The sequence below is a fragment of the Furipterus horrens genome, unplaced genomic scaffold, assembly GCF_987537825.1.
Source record: "Furipterus horrens unplaced genomic scaffold, mFurHor1.1.pri manual_scaffold_3, whole genome shotgun sequence".
Lineage (NCBI taxonomy): Eukaryota > Metazoa > Chordata > Mammalia > Chiroptera > Furipteridae > Furipterus > Furipterus horrens.
Window position 1 is genome coordinate 10,700,673 of NW_028327173.1, and position 23,483 is coordinate 10,724,155.

At 51.5% G+C, this 23,483-nt stretch overlaps 1 protein-coding gene across 1 annotated transcript in view; it reads left to right on the plus strand.

The window, feature by feature from the left end:
* Positions 1–23,483, plus strand: part of IGSF21 (immunoglobin superfamily member 21) — a 234,311-nt gene that overhangs the window by 94,111 nt on the left and 116,717 nt on the right. The window contains exon 2 of the mRNA XM_090271464.1: positions 8,217–8,329. Coding sequence (XP_090127590.1) covers positions 8,217–8,329 — 113 coding nt within the window. The remainder of the gene's footprint in view (positions 1–8,216; positions 8,330–23,483) is intronic.

A 23,483-nucleotide genomic window follows, 5' to 3' on the forward strand; every position in this document is an offset into this window, starting at 1 on the left:
GAGACTCCGATCTGGTGGGAGCGCTGGAAGGACGAGGCTGGAGGTTGGAGCCCAGCAGGCTGCCGGTGCAGAGTCCCAGGGGAGGACCATAAGGGCCCACACCAAGGCAGTGTAGAGAGCTATTTGAGAGGAAGAACAGATCACCTTAGACACAGATGAGCTGTTAGCTTTCCCTCTTCGCTCACAGGCTTCCTTGTTTTAAAAGCCCCCCTCCACCTTCTGCCCCATTTCTCACCCCAGTTTCTACTAACAAGGAGGCAATGGCTGGAACACCTGTTAGCCCAGCATGGAAGGATGTATTTCACAGAACCCTCTGTACCTGCCTGAAGCCATGGTTCCAGTAATTGGTTTCTTGTAATAATATTTATTACGATAGTCATTATGCGGCACAGGGAGCCCAGGGAGGCTGTCAGCAGTGCCATGCTACTGTATTTTTCTTCATGAGGTGGGGTGACCTTTCTTGCTCATGAGTGGCAGTGCATGGAGCTGCTGTTATGACGTGGAGATAAATTCTAGACCCCCAGAGGGGGGAGGTGGCATGAGGGATGTAGGTGGCCCTGACACCCAGCATCACCCTGGAAGGGCCTTATTATCCAGGTGGTGGAGCCGATGCCACCCCTGACTGCCTGTCTGCCCCAGGTCAAGTCTTGGTGTGGTCCATGCCCAGGAGGGAGAGGCCCTTGAGCTCTCTGCACCATTTCTGCATTTCCAGACACAGGAGTCCCTGTCCTCAGAGAGCTCCTACTCTGATAGCAGACACATCCCCTGCTTTTGATTCTCCTCTAGATACTTTGTATCAACAAGTGATGGCTTGGGTGACACAGGGCAGGGACTTTTGGACCAAGGTAACTGTCCAGAGCTGGGTTCAGAGGACTGTACGTCAGGGATTTGATAGAACACATTCACCGACCTAGCCCCGAGTCTCTCAAGGTCCCGGAAAAGTTATCAGACTCATCTTTCTAGCCTTCCTAGCACCCAGTGCGGCTTTGAACTTGCACATGGCCTCCATCATCGGTCATTCTGCTTCCCCCTTGTGGAGGTGTTGTGTCCTGCCCGTCTCACCTGGTATCCATCTGATCCCACTACGCCCCAAGCCAAGATTTCTTGTGTTCTTCTGGGTATCTAACCCTCCACCCACTCACTCCTCTTTTCAGCTTCTCTATGTGGAAGCAAGGGGCAGGGGGCTCCCGTAGACCGGTGGAGGAGGACTAGATTCAGAATCAATGGACCTGCTTGCCAAGCCCGGTGGACACCCACTATTTCCTGCTCCAGGGCCCTGCTCTGCAGCAGCTCAGCAAGTGCTGCTTCTATTCATGGCTCTGCTGCCAGCTCACTATTATCCTACATCCCACCATCCCTGATGGGGCAGCCACTCACCACCCAGTGCTGATTTCCTCTGTTGGACAGAGTTCTCCTGCCTGGCCTCCGTGAGAGGCCCCTGGATACTCCAAGGTGGGCACCAGCATCAATCCAAGCAGATGTGCTCAGACAGGAGGATCAGAAGGCACCGGAGGTCAAGGTGGGCGCTGGGGCTACCTAGGACAAGGCCCGCAGGAAGCAGGTGCTTCTGAGAGGGCCCTTTGGGGAATACCACCCACTCTGATGATGGAAGGGTCTAGGGGATCGGCAGGATTCATTTGTTCCTGCACTCACCATGGGCTCCGATCCTGGCACTGTCCTGGGCACGTGGGTAACGCAGCAAATGCAAACAGCGCAAGCGTGGCTTTGCGCACTGAGCACCTCATACAGGTAATTGACAGTGTTCTACGTGGTCGGAAAGGAGGGGTGTTTGGGACTTTGATGGCCTCGTGAGTCAGGGAGAGTTTTCCTGAGGAAGAGAGATGGCCGTTGACTTTTGAAGGATGAGCAAGGGTTACCCAAGTGAAGAGTAAGGACCTGGGACAGAGGGGACAGCCCGCGTTAGGGCCTGGAGTCCAAAAAGAAGCTGCCTGTGAGGAAGAGGAGAACACAGCGGGACTTGGATGGGTGTGAGAGCTGAGAGGGGCTGGAGAAGCCGGAGAGCTGGGCTTGGCCCAGTCACCCAAGAGGACCTGCAACGGTTTCTATGGAGCCCTGGGAGGCCCGAGAAGGCCAAGGATGTACATTTTAGAGAAAGCACTCTGGCTGCTGGGGGAGGATGATTGATGGCATGGAGGGGGACAGGAAGTCCAAGACAAACCCTCATCCCGCAAGTTACTTCCTTACCACCACCATCTCCTGACTACCCACTGGCTCCCCAAGCTCCGGAAGGAGGCCAGCCTTCCCTTGCTCAGTCCTTATGGCTGGTCAAGGGGGGGGCGTGGTTAGTTGCCCTTCCTATTGAACGCGGGAGAGAGGTTTGAGTTACCCAGCGCCATCCATTTGCCGTGGTGCGATGATAACGATGGTGATTAACTTGTTTTAATTTGCCATCCTTGTCCCAGAAAATCTCTGGGTCCTGGACAGGCCGAGACATCTGGTCACATTAATATAAGCTGTGTCCTTTTTCACTGCACCCCTCCCGTGGAAACCCTCATCAACTGCTGTCCATTCATGGGGCCAAACCCGAGCTGGACCTCTAGAAACAGGCCCTGTGAGTGGGGGCTGGGGAGGGGGGCAATGCTGGGGTATTGCCAGTCGCGTTTCTGGACAGAGGAGCTATTTGTCATTACCGCATCGGGAGGGCACCTAGTTCCTACATATTGCCTGCGAGGCTGCTAAATGTAACTTAACGGGAGTGGTATAAATGCTGTCAGAGATAAGGGGGAGAGTGATGGCGGCGTGCGGGGTAATGAACTGCTTAGTTAAGATGAATCCATGCCATTCCTGATCCTGCTTCTTGAAACCACACTGGCGGGTGGGTGGGTTACGCATCGTAGCTGATTGGTGGCAAATTTCACACTGAAAAAGACAGACCTCGATCTTTAGCTGGTGCCTGATTAATTGGCAGACACACTTCTCGGAGAAACGGTGCTGAGTCGTATCGGAAACAAAGGTGGCAAGATTCAGGCTCAGTTAATATCTGACATGGGATTGATGGGCGCAGGAAGACCCTAAGAATCCAGTTCATCCTCATTTTACAGATGAAGAAACTGAGGCCCAGAGAGAGGGACAGCTTGCCTGAGGTTCCAGAGCTGCTGGCAATGTAGCTGAGACCGGAGCTCACCGACGCCTGGCCGGTAGACGAGCCCGTCTCTCCAACCCCCTGCCTGATCAGCTGCCCCTGCCCACCCGCCCGGAGGCTCCATACAGGGGTCTTGGCAGCAGGCAGCCATCTCGGATCTCCTCTCTTTGGCCTCCTGCCCTCTGCCTTGGGGGAAGGATTCCACCTGGGTCTCCTGGCTCTGGTCCCAGTCCAGATGGTATGTCTGGCTGAGCTGGTCATGTCTGGATCTTCTCTCTGACCAGCTTCCAGAGGTCAGACCCCCTCTTCCTACCTTGATCCCAGATTGCCCTTCCTCAGCTAGATGGTGGGAAGTGGGAGGGAGTAGAGGCCTGGGGGGCTGGGAAGCATGGCACCACCTCACCCTGCGTGGGCAGAACTCATGGTGAGCACACGCTTCATGGCCACATCACATCCGGGGCGACTCAGTCCCACGGAGGACTCTTCACTTGCCCAGGTCACTACTGAGGGGTTGAGCGAGAAACTTGAACCAGGTAACTGACTCCAGATTTGCTGGAGGCATGTGTGTGGGAGAAGCAAGGAAAGCGAGGGAGGGCATTGTCAGAGAAAGAAGCAGTGCCAGGTACTCGGAAGAGGATGGAATTTTGGGAAATAGCAGCGGGAGGTATGTCCGTCGCACCTCGAGAAGAACGCTCCTGTGTTCCTTGACCACAACCCCTTGCTGTCCCCTCTCCTGTGTGCGTCGGTGTCTGGGAAGGTGATTTCTCACCTGTGCTTCAGGTGTTGATTGGCACTGATGTGATCCTCGTCTGGTACATGGGTCAGAATATGGCCTTTCCTCCTGCCTTCTCCCTCCCTAGCTCAGCTGGGGCTCCCTCCTCCAGACCTGAGGCTCAGAGCCCACACACGGCCCGAGGCCTCGGACCGGAGAGGTCTGGGGGCCCACAGCTCACTGTGAGGCTCGATACCAAGCCCTGGGGCAGTGGGCACCTGATGCCATGCCCAGACCTGTCTGCAGTCTCCTTTGTTCAGCATGCAGTCCTGGGGTCTGCCCTTCCAGCCCCTGCATGACTGTCCTGCCCCATCTGAGAGCCAGGCCTCCAGTGCAAGAGCAGTTGATGGAGCAGTGAATGTGGGGGGTGGGGGGAGGCAACTCCCCCCAGAATTCCTACGTGACCCCAGCACTTCGCATGACTCGTCTCAGTGATAGCAGTAAGTGGTGGAACAAGACTGGTTTCGGAGTCGGTAGATCGGGGTTCAGATCCCGGCTTTGCCACTCACCTGGCAGCAGTAATGAGCGAGGCAGCCCGTGGCTGTGAACCGCAGCTCCTCCTGTGACAGGGGCTAGCCCCAGGGCGGTGTGAGGACTGGGACCGCGCATGTAAGAAAGCTCACAAAGCAGCACTTGTCCAATTCTGATTTTAATACTCTTGATGTTGATGGACCTCGCGTTCCAGAAGGAGAGGCAGATGTGCAAACAGACAATTACGCTCCCGTGTGGCATACACAGCGACTGCAGCACTGCGCGAGGTGTGTGCTGGTTGTTTCTGGAGCGGATGAGAAACCAGGAGCGAAAGCGCTGGGAACACTGGAAGGGCCGTGCACCAGGGGAGGGGGTTTTAGTCCTTAGAACCAAGGCCTCCGTCAGCTTCGGGGGGCTGAAAGGAGGAGGAGCCTCAGCCAGGAACGGTTCCCCCTGTCCTCCACCCTCTGTGGCTCCGAGTAGGAGGTGTCGGGAACCAGAGACACAGTCACTGCTGCCTCCGCTTAGAGAGGTGTTTCCTGCTGTTTGCTCCAAGGGACTCTAGCGGAACCGGGACGAGGGGTCGTCAGCGCGACTCAGGGTCCTGCAGGGGGAGTGGGGGCCTCTTTTAATTTTGCACCCGAGGCATCTCCCTTGCCTCACCCTCATCCTGGTCCTGGTTGTAGTCCTACAAAGATGCTCGGCCGAAGATGGGCTCCAGAGTGTACAATGATACTGAAAAATGTCCTACCACAGCCCAAGTTGGGAGAATGACCGAGTCCTCCACCACACTACAGCCTCAGGGCCTTTGCATGTGTGGTGTCCTCTGCCTGGAATGCTCTCCCCCGAGATACCCAGGTGGCTCACACTTTCCTTTGTTCCGGCCTCTTCAGATTACCTTGTCCAAAGCACCCCCCCCCATTACTCTCCGTTGCTTTCCCCTGATTTACGCTATCACCCCTGGATGTGTTTCCCATCCTTTGTTTGTTTGTTTATTTGTTTGTTTGTCTCCTCTGCTCCATGAGGGCAGGACATGCCTAGAACAATGCCTGATGTTGAATAGATTCCCCAAAGCTGTTTTTTCATGAATGAAGGCAAGACAGGAAGAAGGAAGGAGAGAAAGGTTCTGAGAAGTATTGAAAGGAAGGAACATGTCTAAATGTGTTTAAACCAATATTTCCTATACGTGGTTGATCATGGAAATCTGAAGCATCCGTTAGGAGTTCATTATTCTCTACACAATCCGGGAAATGCTGTTTTAAGGCATCAGAACCACCATATTCAAGGACTCACCTTCTAATCCCCCTCTTCTGGTGTCCCCGGGATCCCCTCTCTCAGCTGTGCAGTGGGCTGCTCTCTGCTCCTGGCCTGACATGCCCCCATAAGTCCCATTGCCCCAGACACCTGCTACTGACATTACCACCAGCTACCCGAAGTCAGCCGCTCCCCCAACCCCACCAGACTCACCTCTGTAATTCCCCTGGGGCTTCCTACAAGTGATGACTCAGAGCCAATGCCCCCATCCCCTGGCCTACCTCACAGGCATGTGCTGCCTGCACCCACCTCGGGCTGTCTGAGAATGTGTCCTTCCCACCTCCTTCCAGTGGGAGGGGGCCCTTCTCTGGTCTTGAGCTGGTCAGCCATCTGGACTGATGATACTCAGCCAGCTCTTAGCTATAGCATCACAGGTGGGACCCCTCTCAAGGGGAAGGCAGCCCCACTGGAAACGTGAGCTGGGGTCCAGCCCTAACCTGGGAATGGTAGCCAATGGGAGCAGGTCGTGGGCTCCTGCCATGACCCTCAAGCAGCACACCCGCTCCTCCCCTGAGTCAGGTGTGAGATGTTTGCCATCCCTTCCCTCCCCTCACCCATCATTAGAACCTGTACCTAGCACAGTGGTCATAACGGAACTGAAGGTCTGGGTTCGAATCCCACCTCTGCCCCTTAACAGCTGTGTGATCTTGTCAGGTAACTTTGCCTCTGTTTCTCTGGTGGCAAGTGGGAATAATTCTTGTCCCTCTCTTCTTCCTCTCTCCCAAATGGTCATGACAAGTACAATGTCAATACAAGTGAGTGTATATTAAGCAGGTAGCCCAGTGTCTGGTTCAGAGTGGGCGCCGTGGGGATGTGAGCCACTATTACTAATTCACACTCTGGCATGACTTGCCCCAGAATCCTCCCTCTCACTAGGGTTCATCTTCCTGAGGGTAGCCTTGTTTGTCATGGTTTGGGGCCTGGCTGGGCTTGGGGACTTCCCTGATTGTCCAGGCTGGGCAAGTTGCCCCTCTCCCCTCCCGCAGCCCCCTGCCTTCATCCTACCATTGCCCTCACCTCCTGAGTGTGAAGCTGTGTCCCCAGCGTGCACTCCTGGAGGGCAGGGCAAGGCCTGAGCCTCCCTGCTTCTCAGATCCAGTCCGGCGCCTGCCCAGAGCAAGTGGGAGCAAACTTTGTGGCTAAATGAATGGAGAGAGGAGGAGGCAGAATCTGGGCTCTTCCAGTGGGCCCTGGATACAGCTCTCTGAGACCATGCGGCTCTGGGGCTCCCTGTGAGCCTGACTTCCAGCCTAAGTTAGAGGCTGCCCAGCGGCGAGCCCCACATCTTTCCTCTCACCCTGGACTTTGGCACCCGAAGCCTTGGACCACGGAGCTCGAGTCTGACTTCAGCTTCCACATTGATCCTCCCAGGATCGATTTTTGGTTTTGTATTTTCTATCCTGGGGTGTTGTAACCATTAAGTTCCAGGCAGGGGTCAGGCCCCTGGGCTCAATCTGCTCAGGCTGTCTGCACAATTGAAATCCCCGAGCCCATCCTGGCTAGTTTTCTCATTAAGACGATTGGACTGGATTGATCCATTAGATCGATGGCTGGACATCAGCCGGTGGGAAGCCAATCAGATGAGCCTGGAGGAGGCACCTGGAGGTCCCCCACTGAGCTGGAATGGGCACTCAGCCTCTTGGATGGGGTTCTGGGAGGCAGGGAAGAGGGTCGGAGGCGTCACCAGGCTGGACTTGCTGTGGAGGCAGCAGTGTATCCCCAGGGCGTGACACCAGGGTAAGGGTCCCAGAGATCCCTGGGGACATCTGTCGGCAAGAAGTAACATCTGGTGCTTGCAGAGGCTTGTGAGTTCTTCCCAGGCAGTCTGCCCATAATCACCTTCCACCCCATCCCCACCCCCAAGGCCCAGGGCTGCAACTGCCTCTCCCCTTGGGTGGCAAGGTGTGTGTAATGGGAGATTTGGGGTCCAGGAAGCAAACCAGGGCTCTCCTCCTTTTTGACCAGGAGTAATTGGTTATGAGGCTTGGATTGGAGGGATCTGGGCCTAGGATTCCATAGCCTGATGTGGATTTCACGGGACCCTGGCTGCACAGAATGCTGATGGCATTTAGGGACCGGCTAAGGGACCCACAGTCCACTAGATTTGGAAACGTGAGATTAAATGCATTTTTTAGCATGTTCATTTCCTGCAGGGCTTAGCAGGCTAACACATATCTCTAAAAGGGGGGATGGAGGTGTAGTGTTTGACCACAGAAGGATTCCTCTGAGGCCCTTCTTTCAGGTTCCAGCTGGTCTTACTTTTCAAGGGGAAATTCATCCCAAGAAGAAGTGTTTTCAGGATTGGAGGGACCCACGGGAGCCAAGGAGGTTCCCAAAAAGGGAGACATCAGTGAGAGGGAGGAAGAGGGTGATGAGCTCCATTGAGCTCAGCCACTGACCAGATAAGACAACAGTGAGAACAGCGCCCCCCACAATTGTGTGTGTTGTCTCTCTCCGTGCCCCCACAACTTCACCCCCCCCCCCCCCACCGCCAAGTCAGCCAGCCCTTCTGATCAGCTCATACGCTCACCTCCCCATTCTCCTTTTTTCCCCTAGGCTACTTGACTGTCAACATTGAGCCTCTCCCACCCGTGGTGGCTGGTGATGCCGTGACTTTGAAGTGTAACTTCAAGACGGATGGTCGCATGCGTGAAATCGTGTGGTACCGGGTAAGTCGCCATCACTGTCCCCTCTACGCCCACAGCCAAGGCTAAGGGTAGAGTTCCAGAACCTGTCTGGAGATCCTCCCTGGCTTGGCTATGTCTTCAGCACTAAGGTAGCTCTGGGCTGTCCTGTGCTGCCTGCAGGTCTCCATCCTACACTGAAAACCTCCTCCAAGAACGCTAAGCTTGGCTTTTTCTTTTGCTCTCTGGATCTGTCTTATTCTGGTCTCTTTGTGCCCCTCATAGGATGCTGCACTCAGGAAACTCCACCAGTACCAAGTGGGGCTGCCAAGCACACTGTGGGCCCTGGGTGCAGTGTAACAACCAAGCCATGTCGAAGGGTGGGATTTCAGGCAGGAAGTTTTGGGGAGAGAGAGAAGGGGCGAGAGCAGGACAGGACAGCTCCCTGCCTTCTTAAAAACCAAATTACAGAGCTAGTCTGCCTTCTAATGCGATTCCATATAGGACTAGTCCCGGTGTCTGGCACCCTAGGTTTAGGTCTGAGAAGGGACGTTGTTAGAGACACGCAGGTGCCCACCTGTCCAGGGCGCAGGTGTTGGCAACAGGAGGACCAGCTCGCGGTCTCGGGCACAATTGTTGGTCTTTTCCAGCACTGACAGAATCCTTCATGTGTCTGGACTGGGCATCCCAGACTGGTCTCTCTTTGCCACAAGGTAGCCAGGGCTGGCTGGGCTCAGGAGAAGGTCCAGTTGCCATTGACCTTCTTCTTTGCCATGAACGTCAGGTTTGCACAGAGCCAAGTACCACTGTCTTGGCAATGGGTGAGGTGGAGGCTCCTCTCCCATGATCTAAAACAGAGGTTGACAAGTTTTTTTCAGTGAGGCTCAGAGAGTAAATATTTTCCTCTCTGGTGACCATGTGGTCCCTGTCACAACTACTGAGCTCTGCTGTTGTCGTGTGAAAACAGACAACATGTCCATGGAAGGGCATGGCTGGGTTCCAATACAGCTTGACTCATGGAGGCTGAAATTTGAATTTCCCATAATTTTCAAGTGTCACCAAATACTGTTTAAAAAAAAAATTTTTTTTTCAACCATAAGAAAGGGTGAAAAAACATTCTGGACTTGGAGGCCATACAAAAGCAGGTGACAGCCTGATTTGGTCTGATGCGGTCAGAGTTTACTCAGCCTTGATGTAAAATAGCACTTCTCTAGCCTTTGCAAGCTGCGTCAGACGGAGTTGCTTTCTGTGGAGTGGACACATCACAGAGGAGAGAGTGGGGGTGGGGTGGGAGGTGCGGGAGGTGGGCACTCCTCGGCGATCAGGCATCTAACACTGATTCCTCTGTCCCTTTAAGCTCTGTCCACGTCCATGGAGGCACCTGCTGGGGCACACTCACCCTTCACAGCTGTGCCTCAGCACTGCGCCCCCACCCCCCATCACCTCCTTACTCTTGCTTGGCCCGGTCCTGCTTTGAACCAACCTGCCCTCACGCGTCCCTCTTGCAGTTCGGCTCTTTGATCCATCCGTTGCTGCTGGCTGCTGTTTTGCTGGCTGTGACCTGGGCTCCTTTGAACCAAAATCCTTGTTCTCCATCTTCGCACGGTAGCCTGTCCCACTGGGACTCACCTCGAGGGCCCTCCACCCACGAGGCCCAGGCCCTGCAGGTGTGAGCCTGACTTGCGGCACCCCGCAGGGCCCGGGCTTTAGAGGAGGTTTCCATCCTGGGTAGATCAAGGGGCCCAGCGAAAGTCGAGGCGTATGTTAAATAGTGCCCTGAACTGAATCGCTAAGAGGCGTATTTACATGATATGGGAACTGCTTGGCTGACACACGCCGTCAGCATCTCATTAGCACCTGGCAGAAGGACTGGGATGAATTAACTCCAGCTCACTGCTGACGTTGGGAGATGGGACCACATCTCTCCCTCAACCATCCATAGACAGGATCGGAGTGAAGGAGTCGTGGGGGACCTGCCCAGCTGGCAGAGAGAACTATGGACACCCAACGGGAACAGTTAATGGGGGTGAAGGCGTGAGGGAGCTTGGAGACAGGAAAATACCCGTGGGCACCTCGCTGCCATTCCTGCCCTTGGAGGGAGTATCCTCACTCTTGTTTGAAATCGAATGTCACTGTATCACAGTAGTGACAGTCTCTCTGCAGAGGTCGCTGCCAGCGTGGGGAAAATACCAGTGCCAGGCCCAGGTGTAGGAAACCAGGAACAGGCCTCCACGTGGCTCAACTCTGTGGTCTCTGAGGGTGGGGGATGGGGATGGGGCAGGAGGAAAATGCCCATGTTTCAGTTAACACAGAGACTTTCCTTCCCCTTCTCTACCCCCAGTGCTGAGAACTCGTTTACCCCATCCCGCTCCTCCGCCCCAGCCCCATCTCTCTTCACCCTAGCCTGTGATCACATTGATTGCTTTAAGAATCTCTTAAGGGTGTCAGGCCCTGCATATCAAGCTATGGTAGGCTGCACTAATTAATTTATTTTATTTCATTTCACATCGTTTGACTGAGGGCCTCTGGAGGGGGGTATGCAGATGTATGCAAATCACATGCAAATCGCCCACCGGAGCCAAATGCTTGGGCCCTTTTGCTTCTGTAACTGGACTGAGGTAGCAGCTCAGCTGACTTGGGAGTCTCCTTGGAAGCAGACGAGCCCCAAGTGCTCTGTCTATGATGGTGAGGAAGGAGTTGGAGGATGGGAGGAAATTACAGGGAAATGGCTCCCGGCCGCCAGCTCCCTCTGCCTGCTGTCACTCTGGCCTTTCCTCTCTGATTGCTTCTTTTCCCAAGGAGCCAACTGAACGGAGGGAGATAAGAGCTTACCAAGATGGGGGCACCAGGAACCACTGCTGGGCAAGGCTTCTGGGGGAAGTGGGAACAGCAGCAATAGGAGCCCCAGTCTCCTTCTCCGGCCAGACCCCCATCTCCAGGCTTCATCCCCCGCCGCCCCCCGCCCCCACCCCCCAACGAGGAGCTGCTGAGCCAGTGTTTGTTTTCTGTACATGTGTTTGCCTCCCCAGCTTCCTTTCCTCATCTTCCATGAATGAGCTTACAGAGCCAGGCTTGGAAGGAAATGAATAGATTACACAGGCCCAGTCGGGGCTGTGTCTCCAATGCCTTTAGAAGGGAAAAGCAGGGCATTGTGAAGGGGCCACCCTTGCCCGCTCAGCCCAGTGGGCACAAAGTGGCCCAAAACATGTGTAAAGCCCAGCAGTCTTCCCTCTGATCCTAAAGGCATTATCTTAGTAATGGGGTCATCCTAAGCGTTCAGAAACTTACTGAGTAGATTGGGTTCTTTGTGCAAATTGGGGAAGCTGATGGAATTATCTGAAGCAAAAGGGATTGCCTCCTTGTGGTTAACAAGACCTCTGGCTGAACATTCAGGAAGCTCTTGCCTTGTGGACCCCTTGGGAGTGGGGTGGAGGGCAGGAAGGATAGGAGGAGGTGGCCAGAGTCTACACCTTGGACACTTTGCCCCGTCGCTGGACAATTTGTAGAAGATGCCAAACTATAGACCAGACTCAGGAAAGTAAACTTGATCGGTGCCGCTGGGTCTGTGCTGTGCAGTGTGGTAGCTATTAGCCACACGTGGCTATTTAAATTTAAATTACATTAAATCAAATTAAATTAAGTGTTTTTCCTCAGTCAGACTACCACATTTCAAGCACTCGCTAGCCGCACATAATTAGTGGCTACCGTATTAGACAGAGCAGCAGGTATGGAACATTTCTATTGCAAGTTCTCCCAGACAGATTACTGTAGATATTTGAAAACTTTTTAATGTGGCTTCTGGAATATACTGTGCTTTCCTGTCAAATGAATAACAGTGAATGTTCATTGAGCCAGCTTTCCAGGAAAGCTCACTCTATAAATTGTATTTGTTTTGTAACCTGCCATCATTAGATTGTGGGGCGTGATGTGGGGGTGGGAAGATGGATCCTCTTCTAAGAAGACTTCTTTGAAAACATGTCAAGAGAGTTGTCAGGCCCTTAAAGTTCTGGTTATCACAGTAGTCTATCAAAGCCCTATTCAACTTAAGGATGCTTCAGAACACTTTTCACCATCTCCTGATTCTTTCTTCCCTGTTGCCCAGGTTCCTCTCCTCATTTTGAGTCTCCCAGGCTCTGTCTTCTCAGCTCAGGCACGGAGCTCACCTCTTCCCCTAGAAAAAAACTGGTTAATAGAGTAGAGGTGCAATTCCATACTTGGCCAGTAGGAGGCTCTCACCTAATAACCCAACTTCCCTAGCATTCAAGTCAGGACTTGCTTCTGGAAAAATGAATGATAAATAACATCCTTTACTTAATCATTTCTATTCGTTTACACTTATAATTGGGGGCTCATTTAGTAATGCTGCTAATACTAATCTGAGTGGCTAACATTTGAAACTTTACTGTATGCCATGTATACATGACTACAGTTCATTTTCCTGTTGGCATTGTGAGGTTGGTATTATCGTTAAGCCTATTTTTCAGATGAAGAAACTGAGATCATTCAAACAGACTACCTCAGCTCATGTTGCCGTCCCTGACTTTTGCAGAAAGTTCTAGAGACTCCCTCCTCTGTGATTCCTCTACACTCCAGCTCCTATCTCATCATGTCAAAATGCATGTCTGCCCACTGGTCCGTGAGCATCTTGAGCACAAAGGCCATATATTTTCCGCACTGTGTCCTACTAGGTATGCCTAGTAGCCACCTCAGCAAACCTTTGTTAAGTGAACAAATGGTAGAGCTGTAAATATAAATGCATGTGCACATTTGACTGACCATGCCATGTACACACTTCTATTTCCAGTGGCCACATGTGTACAGCTGAGAGCATCATTCTGTTTGAGGGTGAGTGTGAGTGTTTGAATACTCAGTTGGGGGAGTGCTTTGTGGGGTATGGAAAAAAGAGACATTTCTTATTGGGGAATAGTGTCTAAACTCATTTAGTTGGAGGTCACCTGCCCAGCAGGCAAAGCCAAGGGTCTGTTTATATCATAGAAACCCATTAAACAACCACAGAGAATCATGGGAATTTAACCTTTTATGATCCCTCCTTTGTTCTGTCCCTCCTCCGCAATTTGTTCCCAAGAGCTGGATACAAGGTCACCATGATGAGCGCCACAGAGTGAGATAGGAGATCCCCAATTTTGGGAGCCCCTTATCTTGTCTCTTTTCCCTTGTGGGGAACGTGTGCCTGGGCGTTTGTTTTGTGGTGTCGAGGCCTCCCACAATGCTGCGTGGCTATGGCAAACTCCCACTTTGGGGCTCTGCTGGATGCCTTTGTAGTGAGAGTTTGTGGCTGTTTTGGACCATTAGAGAAAGGGGCGAGACTGGAGGCTGGGAAGGGTGAGGCAGAAAAAGAGAGGACTTAGGTATCAGAATACCTGCATATGAGTTCAGGGTGTGTGACTTTGGACAGTGGCCTAACTTTCTGCATTTTAGACACTTCATCTGAAATTGGACATGAACACACCTACACTGTAGACATAAATGAAGTAATGTCTGCAAGCAAACAAGCCCAGTGCTTGGCTCATTATGGCACCTAGTCAACAAATGGTAGCCCTTGTCTTATCATGTTCTTGGTAGCTTAAGGGATCCGGAGAGGAAAATTATTAAACAAGAGTGAAAGGTATATTCTGGGAAGATCACTAATATCACTCTCCTTGGGTTCCATCCCACCACCTACATTCTCCAAGGCAGATGGGCAGAGACCATACTTTACGCTGGTACTCTTTGTTTCTATGTGGTTATGCTGGTGAACTCATTGGAATTCAATTCTTGGCATTATCATTACATAGCTAAGCCTTTTCAATGGATCTTAGCTCTCTCTGAAGCAAGGAGTTATTTCAAAATGGCTTTACTGGCATTGGCTCTCTGAATCTCAGCCCTTGACTCAGTCCTTTTGTTGTCTGAAACAAAATAGAAGATAATGGTTATAAGGGGGCATTACAGTCCAATGACCTCATGAGAGCAAGAAGGCAGATACACTCTTGCTAATGAGTATAGGCCGAGGCCCAAGTTCTGGAGTACTGACCTGGACCACCCCTTTGGCCCCTCTGGCTGGGAGCCCAGCATGGCAGCTACTCAACCTGGCTGCCCCTGGCTACACTCCTGGACCCACATCCTGATCTTGGGCTCACAGATCTTACAGCTCCAAGATCTGGAGAAGGAAGGGAATGAGGAAGACAAGAGATCTTATTCACAAAGCCAGAGCCAAGCAGGCCCAAGATGCCTTGTCCATCTCCTGCCCCTGACCTTCCAAAGGTCTATGATGAGCACTGTTCCATGCTCAATCTTATAGCAGTCACATAAAGGAAAGAGACTTCCAGAGAGAGGGCCTGCCAAAGGACAGTCGACTGTAAAATAAATGTAATAAAACAGAAAGGAGAAATAAGAATAAGTTTCTAAGTCTAATTCCATTGCAATTCTATTATTCCACCTTCAGCCATAGGTTGTATCCATTCCAAACCCATATCACACAGCTACTCCTAGGGATGGAGTGATGGGGAAAAACCTTAAGCTCCCCCTAGAGGTCAGAGTATGAATTGCAATTATTTCTGTCCCCATCTTTGGTCTTTAATGGAAGTTTGGTTGTAAAGGGATTGCCCACTCTGACTGCTCTTTAGAATTTTCAGAGGGACCTGTAAAAATACACTATTGGCCGAGCCTTGTTCTACAGTTATTGAGTCAGAATCTCCAGGATCGGAGCCTCAGGGTGTTTGTACTTTTAACCAGCTCTCTCAGGTGATTTTAATACCCTTGGCCCAGCCAGAGACCAGGTTCTGATGTTTGGAAAACTGATACATAGAACTGCTCCATTCATACATTCAACATTAACTTGGCACTTAATTACCAAGTCAGATGGTTCTTGGCACTGGGGGGCACACCAAGGAACAAGAAAACAAGATCCTGAAGTCATGCAATTGACCTTGGGGGGAGGAGTCAAAAAGAAACAAACAAGAAAAATATCAGATAATGACAAGGGCAGTACATAAAGTGAAAATAGGCTAATGAGCTAGAAAGGGATTGGATGGTCAGTGCATATAATTAAAATAGGCTGATGGGATAGAAAGGGGTTGAGTCAGCAGGAAAAGACTCATTTAAACCAAGATCTCAAAGGCAACAGGGAGCTCCCCATGTCAAGGGGAGGAGGTGGGACATTCCAGGCAGGAGGAGGAGCAAATGCAAAGGGCCTGTGTTGGGAATAATCTTCACATGTTCAAAGAACAGGAGGAGGTCCCACCACGTGGCCAGAATGAAGCAAGGAAAACATGGGACAACTGTAACAGAACAACAGTTAAAAAGAGAGAGAGAGAGAGAGAGAGAGACGAGACAGATGGGGAGGACTTTTCATGCCAGGCCCTATGCTCAGGCAACTGGACCCGGAGTTATTCTAAGGGCAGCTTTGGGGAGTTTTAAGCAGGGAACTAACAGGACCTGGTTTACTTAATGAAAAGGTCACTTCTGGGTGTAGGGAAGGCAAGGCTGGAAGCAGAGAGACCACAGTGTGGGCAAGAGGCGACAGTGGCCTGGGTGAGGCCTAGGATGGTAGAGATGATGGGAGGGAAAAATTCTGCTATGACTTGCAGGTGGCGTTTAAAGGGCTTGCTAACATGTGAAAGTGATGAGGGGAGGGGAGGGTCCCGGACGACTGCTGGCGGTCAGGCTTGAGCAGCTGGGTGTGGGGGAACAGTGCTGTGGGCTGAGACTCAAAGGAGAGGAGGGAAGAAACTGCTGGAAAGGGTTCTCCATCAGCCATGTTACGTTCCAAGTGGTTCCGACACATGGGGGTGGAGCTGGGAGCTGTCAGAGCAGCAGTTGAGGCTACAAATCTGGAATTCTGGGGAGATGTCAACACTGCAGATTTATGCTTGGGGGTTCTCAGAGTATGGATGGATTTAAAACCATGAGCCTGGATGAGATGACCCAGGGAAGGGGCGAGAGAAGAGCACCCAGTGCTGGACCCTGGTTGCTCAAGATTTATAGATGGAGAAGCAGCAGCCAGCAAGATAGGAAGAAAGCCGGGAATGAGGTGTTCTAGGATCCAAGAGAGAATAGTCAATGCTGCAGTGAGATGACTTAAGATAAAAACAGGGACCTGACCATGAATTTGGCAACATGGTGCCCTCTGGGGACCTAGATAAGAATAACCTCCTTGGTTAGTAGGGGCAGAAGTCTGGCTGGAGTGAACTGAAGGAGGCGCTGAGACTAGCTGTGGCACAGCCTTGAGGTTTTGACGATCAAAGAGATTTGACCTTGAACTTCTAGACAAAGCTCTGCAGATAACATAAAGACACAATTGCTTCTATTTGGCTCATCTCCACTTGCATGCCCTTCATAAGCTCCCAAGTACATTATCTATTCCAAACTTCCCCAGCCTTGCCATCCGGAAGTGGTGGCAGCCTTGCTCTCTTCCTCCAGAATGTGAGAGGGGCTGTCCAGAGAGTTTAGGGGATTCTAGAGTGATTAAGCTACACATCTGGTATCTGGAAGAAAGATCTCAGCTCTACCAATGACCTCAGTGGCGGCCTTTGGACCACAGCCGTTCACACAACCTCTGTAAGACCCTGCTTGGTGCTGAACATGGAGCTCCGGAGCAGAGGGGGAGGTTCCCATCCAGCCAGGTATCATTAAGTTGTAAAGGTCTGTTTCCTCATCTGCACAGCGGGCTGGACGGAATTCCCCTGAGCCTCTCACAGAGGTTTGTGTGAATCAAAGGAGGCGCCCTGCAGACAAGTCATTTCCCATCACCCACGGGCGGGTGCAGGGGAGAGAGGCTTCGCTTAGATTAATTACTGCATCTCTCTTTCCCACCTGGCCTTGCCTTAGCCATTCTCTCCTCTGCAAAGCCTTCTGAGATGGATCACCAAGACGGAATTAGAGATCCTCCTGCTATCTTCCCTCAGCGTGCCGTACACACTTCAATTAGAAAGCTATCACCTGTATTTCAGTTATACGTCTTTGCATCTGTGGCTGAGTTTTATTTATCTGCTTATCCAATGGGTGCCGTGGAGCCAGCAAGCCCCAGGCCAGGGTCCTTATGTGGGGTCTCTGGATCCCTAAGAAGTAGATGGATAGGCTCCTGAGGGTGCATGAAACCCTAGAAAGTGAGCTCAATGTGTTGTGTGCATTTGGTAGTGGGGAGAGGGGCTGAAGATGCTCAAAAGGGTCTGTGATACCCTGAGAAGTTCAGGAATGGCGGCAGCAGATGCCCAGGTGTCTGTCAGTGTGCAGGGCATCATGGCTGCCACCTGTGGCTCCTCACAGTCCATGCTCAGGATGGAACGAGGAGACCAAGGGGCTGCGAGGCTACATCAGAAAGCCTCCCGGAGACATGGGGAGACGTGGTGCTGCCAGCAGCCTTAGGTGGGAGGAGCAGCGGGGGCGGCGGGCGTGCAGTTATGCTCTGTCCGGCTGCCACAGGACAGTCAGCAGGGATGTGCCCTTGGCTGGGAAAACGGAAAAGGAGATGAGAAAAGAGGAGAAGCTTGTTTCAGCGGCACATCAGCGCTCTGCCGGGCACCTGGGCAGATATTTTGACCAGAGGCATCCATCCTCTTTCGGGGAATTAACATCAGGTTTCTCATATCAGCAATGAGACCGTTTCTCTGCCCAGAGGCTTTCATGTGGGGCGGATAAGAGCTCTTAGCTCCCAAATTGTTGAGACGGGGAGCCAACAGCGGCCGTGGACACCCAACTGAGACGTGCTATTGGGCCACATGTGGACTCCACCAGGAATAAGCTGACCTGTAGGATATTGTGAAAGACACCGTATCCTGGCAGCTCGTGAAGGTAAATGACTTAAGTTTGTCCCCACTTACCAAGTGCACCAGAGAGAAAGAGCAGGAACCTGGAGGCAAAATGTCCTGCTGTGTGGACAGCAGGCAAATCACTTCCCTTCTCTGAGCCTCAGGATCCTCATCCATAAAATAAAAGGCTGAAGTTAGACATCTCTATAGAATGCTCTGTCTCTTTTGCACCTTGCAGCCAACCTCCCTGCTTCCTTTCCTTTCCCCCAGAGGACCCCAGGCTGCGGGGAGAGGCTGGTGCTTCCCTAACAGGACATTCCCTAGGGTGAGACTTGGACTGTTCATCAAGGATGGAGCTCCCAGCTTGAATTGCTGTCAGGGCCTCTGAGCCAGTGGACTCCAGAGCTATATTAAGCCCAGAGTGTGATTTCCAGAAGACTGCCTGACTTAGCCCTGCTGGGTTTAAATGACAAGGGGGCTGACTTAACTTGTCAGAGAAAGATTTAAGGTGAACTTCCACTCCAATCCGCCACTGTGATAAGATAACAAGACTGAAATGAGGGCTGGTTCCCAGAATCCTCTGCCTTCCTAAATCCTTCCTCCTCCTCCTCTTTCTAGTTTTCTGTGCTGGGCGTATCGTCCTCACAGGAAGGGTGACTCTGTCCTCTCACGAGGGGACTCAGAGATGCTCACGGGGTAGTCACACAGTCTCCCTGCTGCAGATGGGCACAGCCTGGTGCTTTTCTAAAGAACACACATCTGATCGTATCACCTTGGGATGGCACCATGCTTTACAAGAACTCTTATTACCTTAGGACCAAGTTTGAGGTCATTGAACCAGCGTAGAAAGTCGCTCTTGATTTCTCCATCTTTGTTTTCTTCCACATTCTCAAATGGGCTCGCCACTCAAATGGCTTATGTGCAGTTCTCAGAACTGCCAGCCCCTCTTTCCTGCCTCCACGCTGATGCACATGCTGCTTCTTCCACCTGCCACACCACTGTTGAACTTAAACGTGCCCTCCAAGGTCAGTGTCACCCCCAGAGACCTTTCCCCCCTTCTATCTTCTCCCTCATGCAACTAACCCAGGCTGGCTTAGAGTCTCAGAATTCCCTCAAAACACTCAGAACTCTCCCCTATGCCTTAACGCACTGGGCTCGTGTGTTTATTAATGCTGCGGTTATTTCTTGAGCACCTATTATGCTGGGAATAGAGCACTGAATCAGAACAACCTGGCCTTGTTTGTATGGAGCTTGTAGTTAAGCAGGGGAACAGGTGTGACATGAAAAGATTGTTAAGTAAATGCCTCCTTAAAATTGTGTTAACTTCCCCAAAATGGATGAGTGTCTGCTAGCTGAGAGCTCATAACAGGGCAATTGATTACAATAGTTGCATGTCTCTCCCAGAATGCAAGGCCCTTGTTGGTAAGGAGCAGGTGTCCTGTTGGTCTTTGTATCCAAGCACATAGCTTAGAGAATGAATGAATGAATGAATATCTTATGTGGTTGGGAGGAACATAAATGTAAACTCTTAGTTGATGAGTTAAAGAATTTTCTCACAATTAAAGCTTTTCAACAATGAATGGGATGTCTTGGGGACTGCTGAGGGTGTCTAAGCAAATGTCACAAATGCAATGGAAAGGACTTCTGGCTTCCTAGTTCAAGTGAGCCCAGGGCAGGAAGACTCGGTCCATCTCTGCTCTGGAATTCTATGCTGCATCCAGTCCAGCTGCCCAGCAGTGACATCGTGGCGAGGCAGGGATGGAATATCCAGCTAACTTGGCTAGCCCCATATCAAGCTGGGACACCAGGACCTAGAAAGTTCTATATTCCCCAGGAGAGGGGCGATTGTGAGTGTTCTGAGAATATGACTCACGGGGATGCCCCACTCTTGAGTGAACATTCAAAGGAGATGAGGTCACAGACACCTGAGGGCTGAGAGGAGGGGGAGAATGTGAAGGAAGCTGGTAAGACCAGGTCCAGAAAACCACCGCGCAGCCAAAGGTCTTGTAAAAGATATCTTAGTCCATATCACCTGTTTGAAGCCTATCAGTGAAGCCTCCCATTTTTCTTAGGATACAGACTCAAATCCCTGGTGTCACCTGCATGGTCTGGCCGCTGCCTGCCTCTCCAGGCTCATTGGTCTGTGTGCTCCCATGAATGAAGAAGCTGTGGGTATTCAGAGACCTAGGAGAGCCTTGGGAGGAGGAAGAGCAAGGCCCAGGGAAGGGGAGAAAGGACCCTGCAAAATGAACACTGTTATTCTCATTTTAGAGCCAGGGAAGCTGAAGTGTGGTTGAGTTGAGCAACTTGCTGTAAGTTACGTTCCTAAAGGGCGGCCAGGCCAAGCCTTGAACCCTGCTGTCTGACTCTGAAGCAATACTCTTTTCTTAAAAAAATTATTTATTTATTTGTTTGTTTATTTATTTATTTATTTTTAGAGAGAGGGGAAAGGAGAAAGAGAGGGAGAGAAACATTACTGTGTGGTTGCCTCTCACTCGCGCCCCCAACTGGGGACCTGATGTGCAACCTAGTCATGTGCCCTGACCGGGAATCAAACCAGTGACCCTCGGCCTGAATCAATGCTCTTGATGGCAGGCTCCTTTGAAGGCCATCAGTGCCATCCTGAGGGGTGGCAGGGGTTTCCCCTAGAGCGAAAGGCACCCTGAGGGTGGAACCCTCAGGAGGGCTGTACTTTGGCTTGGGAAGCCTGTGTCCTCCCCATAATCATTGTTAATGCCGTCGCTGTAGTATAGGTCAGGTGTTTGGTCAGGGATGTTATGAAATCACCTATCACATGCTCACAGAGACCATTTGATATTGGCACTCTTGTCCATTTTAGAATTGGGAGCACTGAGCCACAGAAAGGTAAAGTAATTAGCCCCAAGCCTCACAGCCAGTAACGTGGGGCAGGGTTTGTACACCAGTCTGTCTGACTTCCTCTGACAGCTGAACTTCTCAGCATCCAGCCTGGCCCACAGACCGACAGGGGCCGTCTGGGCCCCACTTTGGGCAGCTCCACAGTCTCCGCCACTGGGGAAAGGTAGAGAGGGCCAGCGGGGGGGGGGGGGGTGTCTGGCTGTCCTCATTATCACGCAGCCAGGGCCACCTGTCTGCAGATGCGGTAGCGTACAAACGCACTGTCAGCGTCAAAGGGAGACCAGAGGGAAAACACAGCTTCCGCCCCGCAGAGACGACACAGGCAACAAGGTTCACCTACCCCAACAAACACACAGAGCAGGCAGGTAGAAGGGACTGTCCCCTCCCCTCCCCACCCCTCCCCGCATGCTCCACTCACACTGCGCAGCTGCCCTGGTTCCTTTGGTGAATGTTACAAAATGTTTGGTGATACCGTATTCTTCAAACCATGGCACGCAGCCCTTGGGAGCCTGCTAATGAGAGCGAGGGATAGCCTGGATTCATGGCAAGTCTGAAGTGGAGACCATTCTTTAAGAAGTGGAGTTTTTTATTATTATTATTATTACTATTTTGCAAGGTGGTGGAGTAACTCAAATGAGTCTAAACATGTGTTGTCAAGTAGTGGTCCTTGGGGGACCTGCTTTAATGGTTATAATAATCATTTTAATTGGCACATTAATTATATGTGAGCAGGTGCTTCCAAAATAATTGAAAGTGTTGGAAAGCTGTTTATTTCTTTAAGTGGTTTAAACATTCCCCTTTAACCCTGTTTATTCAATGAATGTGAAATCACTCAGGGCCCGTTCTTTGGAGACAGAGAGATGTGAAGCCTGTTTGGATGTGTGGGCTCTGAATTAGTGAAGTCTCCAGTTCATGCCTTTGTTCCTTTATGTATAGAACGAAACACCTACGGAAACCCATGTGGGGCTCCAGGGTGTAAGGCAGAGATACCATCACTAGCCCACACTCTGCTTCGATGAAAAGACATCACAGACACAAGGAGGAGGAGCCCCCACCCTAGTCTGGAACTGTTTTGGAATGAGGAGGGGCCAGAGGGCATGGCAAGCAGAGGGGAGAACAGGTGAAAAGACCCAGGGGATGTCCCGTCAAAATCCCAACAGGTGCTGGTAAAGGATGAGAGGAGGAGGAAGAGGAGGGCAATCAGAAATCCAACAGAACGTGCCAAGTCTGGGGTTTCATGCAATGGAATTTGGATTATATTTCAGAAGCAAAAAAAAAAAAAAAAAAAAAAAACCCCAAAGCAAAACAAAGCAGCTGCATCCAATTTCACAAGTCTCTGGACCCTTCCCTAGAGATGTCTTATAAACATCTTCAACTTGATATGGCCAAAGTGAAATTCTGTATTTTTCCCCCAAAACCTGCTCCTCTCTATTCTTCCCCATCTCAGTAAATGGCACTGCCATCCACCTGGTTACTTAAGCAAAAAACCTGCAGATTCTTCTTGTCTCTTCCCTTCCCTTGCCCACCCTCCTCCTCTTCCATTTGGTCAGAACTTATGCCCTGAATCTGCCTGCTTCTTTCCATCTCCCGGTCAATGTCTCTCTCACTGCTGGAAGTTCGCAGCCTCCTAACTGCTTCCACTCTTGTCCCCCCTCTTTCCCAGCCCGTGTCCGTGCAGCAGCCAGAGTGACCTTTTAGAAACAGAACGAGGCCGGGTCATCCTTTCACTCTGACTAATACTTTAGAACGAACCCCCTGAGGGTGGCTCTGGCCCTGCCCCTCCACACCTCCCACCACCCCAGCCTTGTTAGTGTTGTGTAAATACCCCCAGCCCACTGTTCCTAAGAGTCCAAGTTGGTCCCATCGATTCCTGATGTGCAGAACGTTAAGGTGGGGTTTCAAAGAAGAGCAGCCTATGCCCCAAGGAGTGTGTGGCTCAGAAGTGAAGGGACCACTGAGCCAAAAGGATGCTGGAGGCAGAAAGATCTGAGTTCAATTCCAGGCCCCGCCTCTTCCTCCATCGCCTCTGTCCGCCTCCATATCTGTGTCTGTAAAATGAGCTGGTGATTATCATACGGGCCTCATGGGAGGCAAGCGAGAGTAGTCTGCAATCCTGTTTGCCTGGAAGAGTCCATGTCGTGCTTATTATCTGAGGGTGATTGTCAAGGGCGTCCCTCTTCAGTCTCAAAAAGTGTACGGGTCTGGATGATAGATGTTGCCAGTTTGGCTTTTCATGTGTTAACTGTCACGATGGCACTTTAGTTCTCTGTGAACACAGGCTATGGGACAGGTTCAAGGGCAGCGCTCCATCCATTGCCAACAGTCCTGTAAAACTGAGTATTTGTAGGAAAGAGGGTGGGGGCCCTAGCCCCCTGGGCTAAGAGAACCCTGACCTTGACTCCAAGTCCCTCTCCCTTCCCAGTATGGACAACATGCCATGATCTCACCCAGCTGTCAGGCTGAGATGGGACAGAGGAGTGATCACTGGTTTGGGTGGGTTGTTGCAGGGATTCTGGGGACCTTCTTCTGCATCGGGGAACACGTGCTGGAGAAGGACCCCTGGAGGCTGGAGGGAA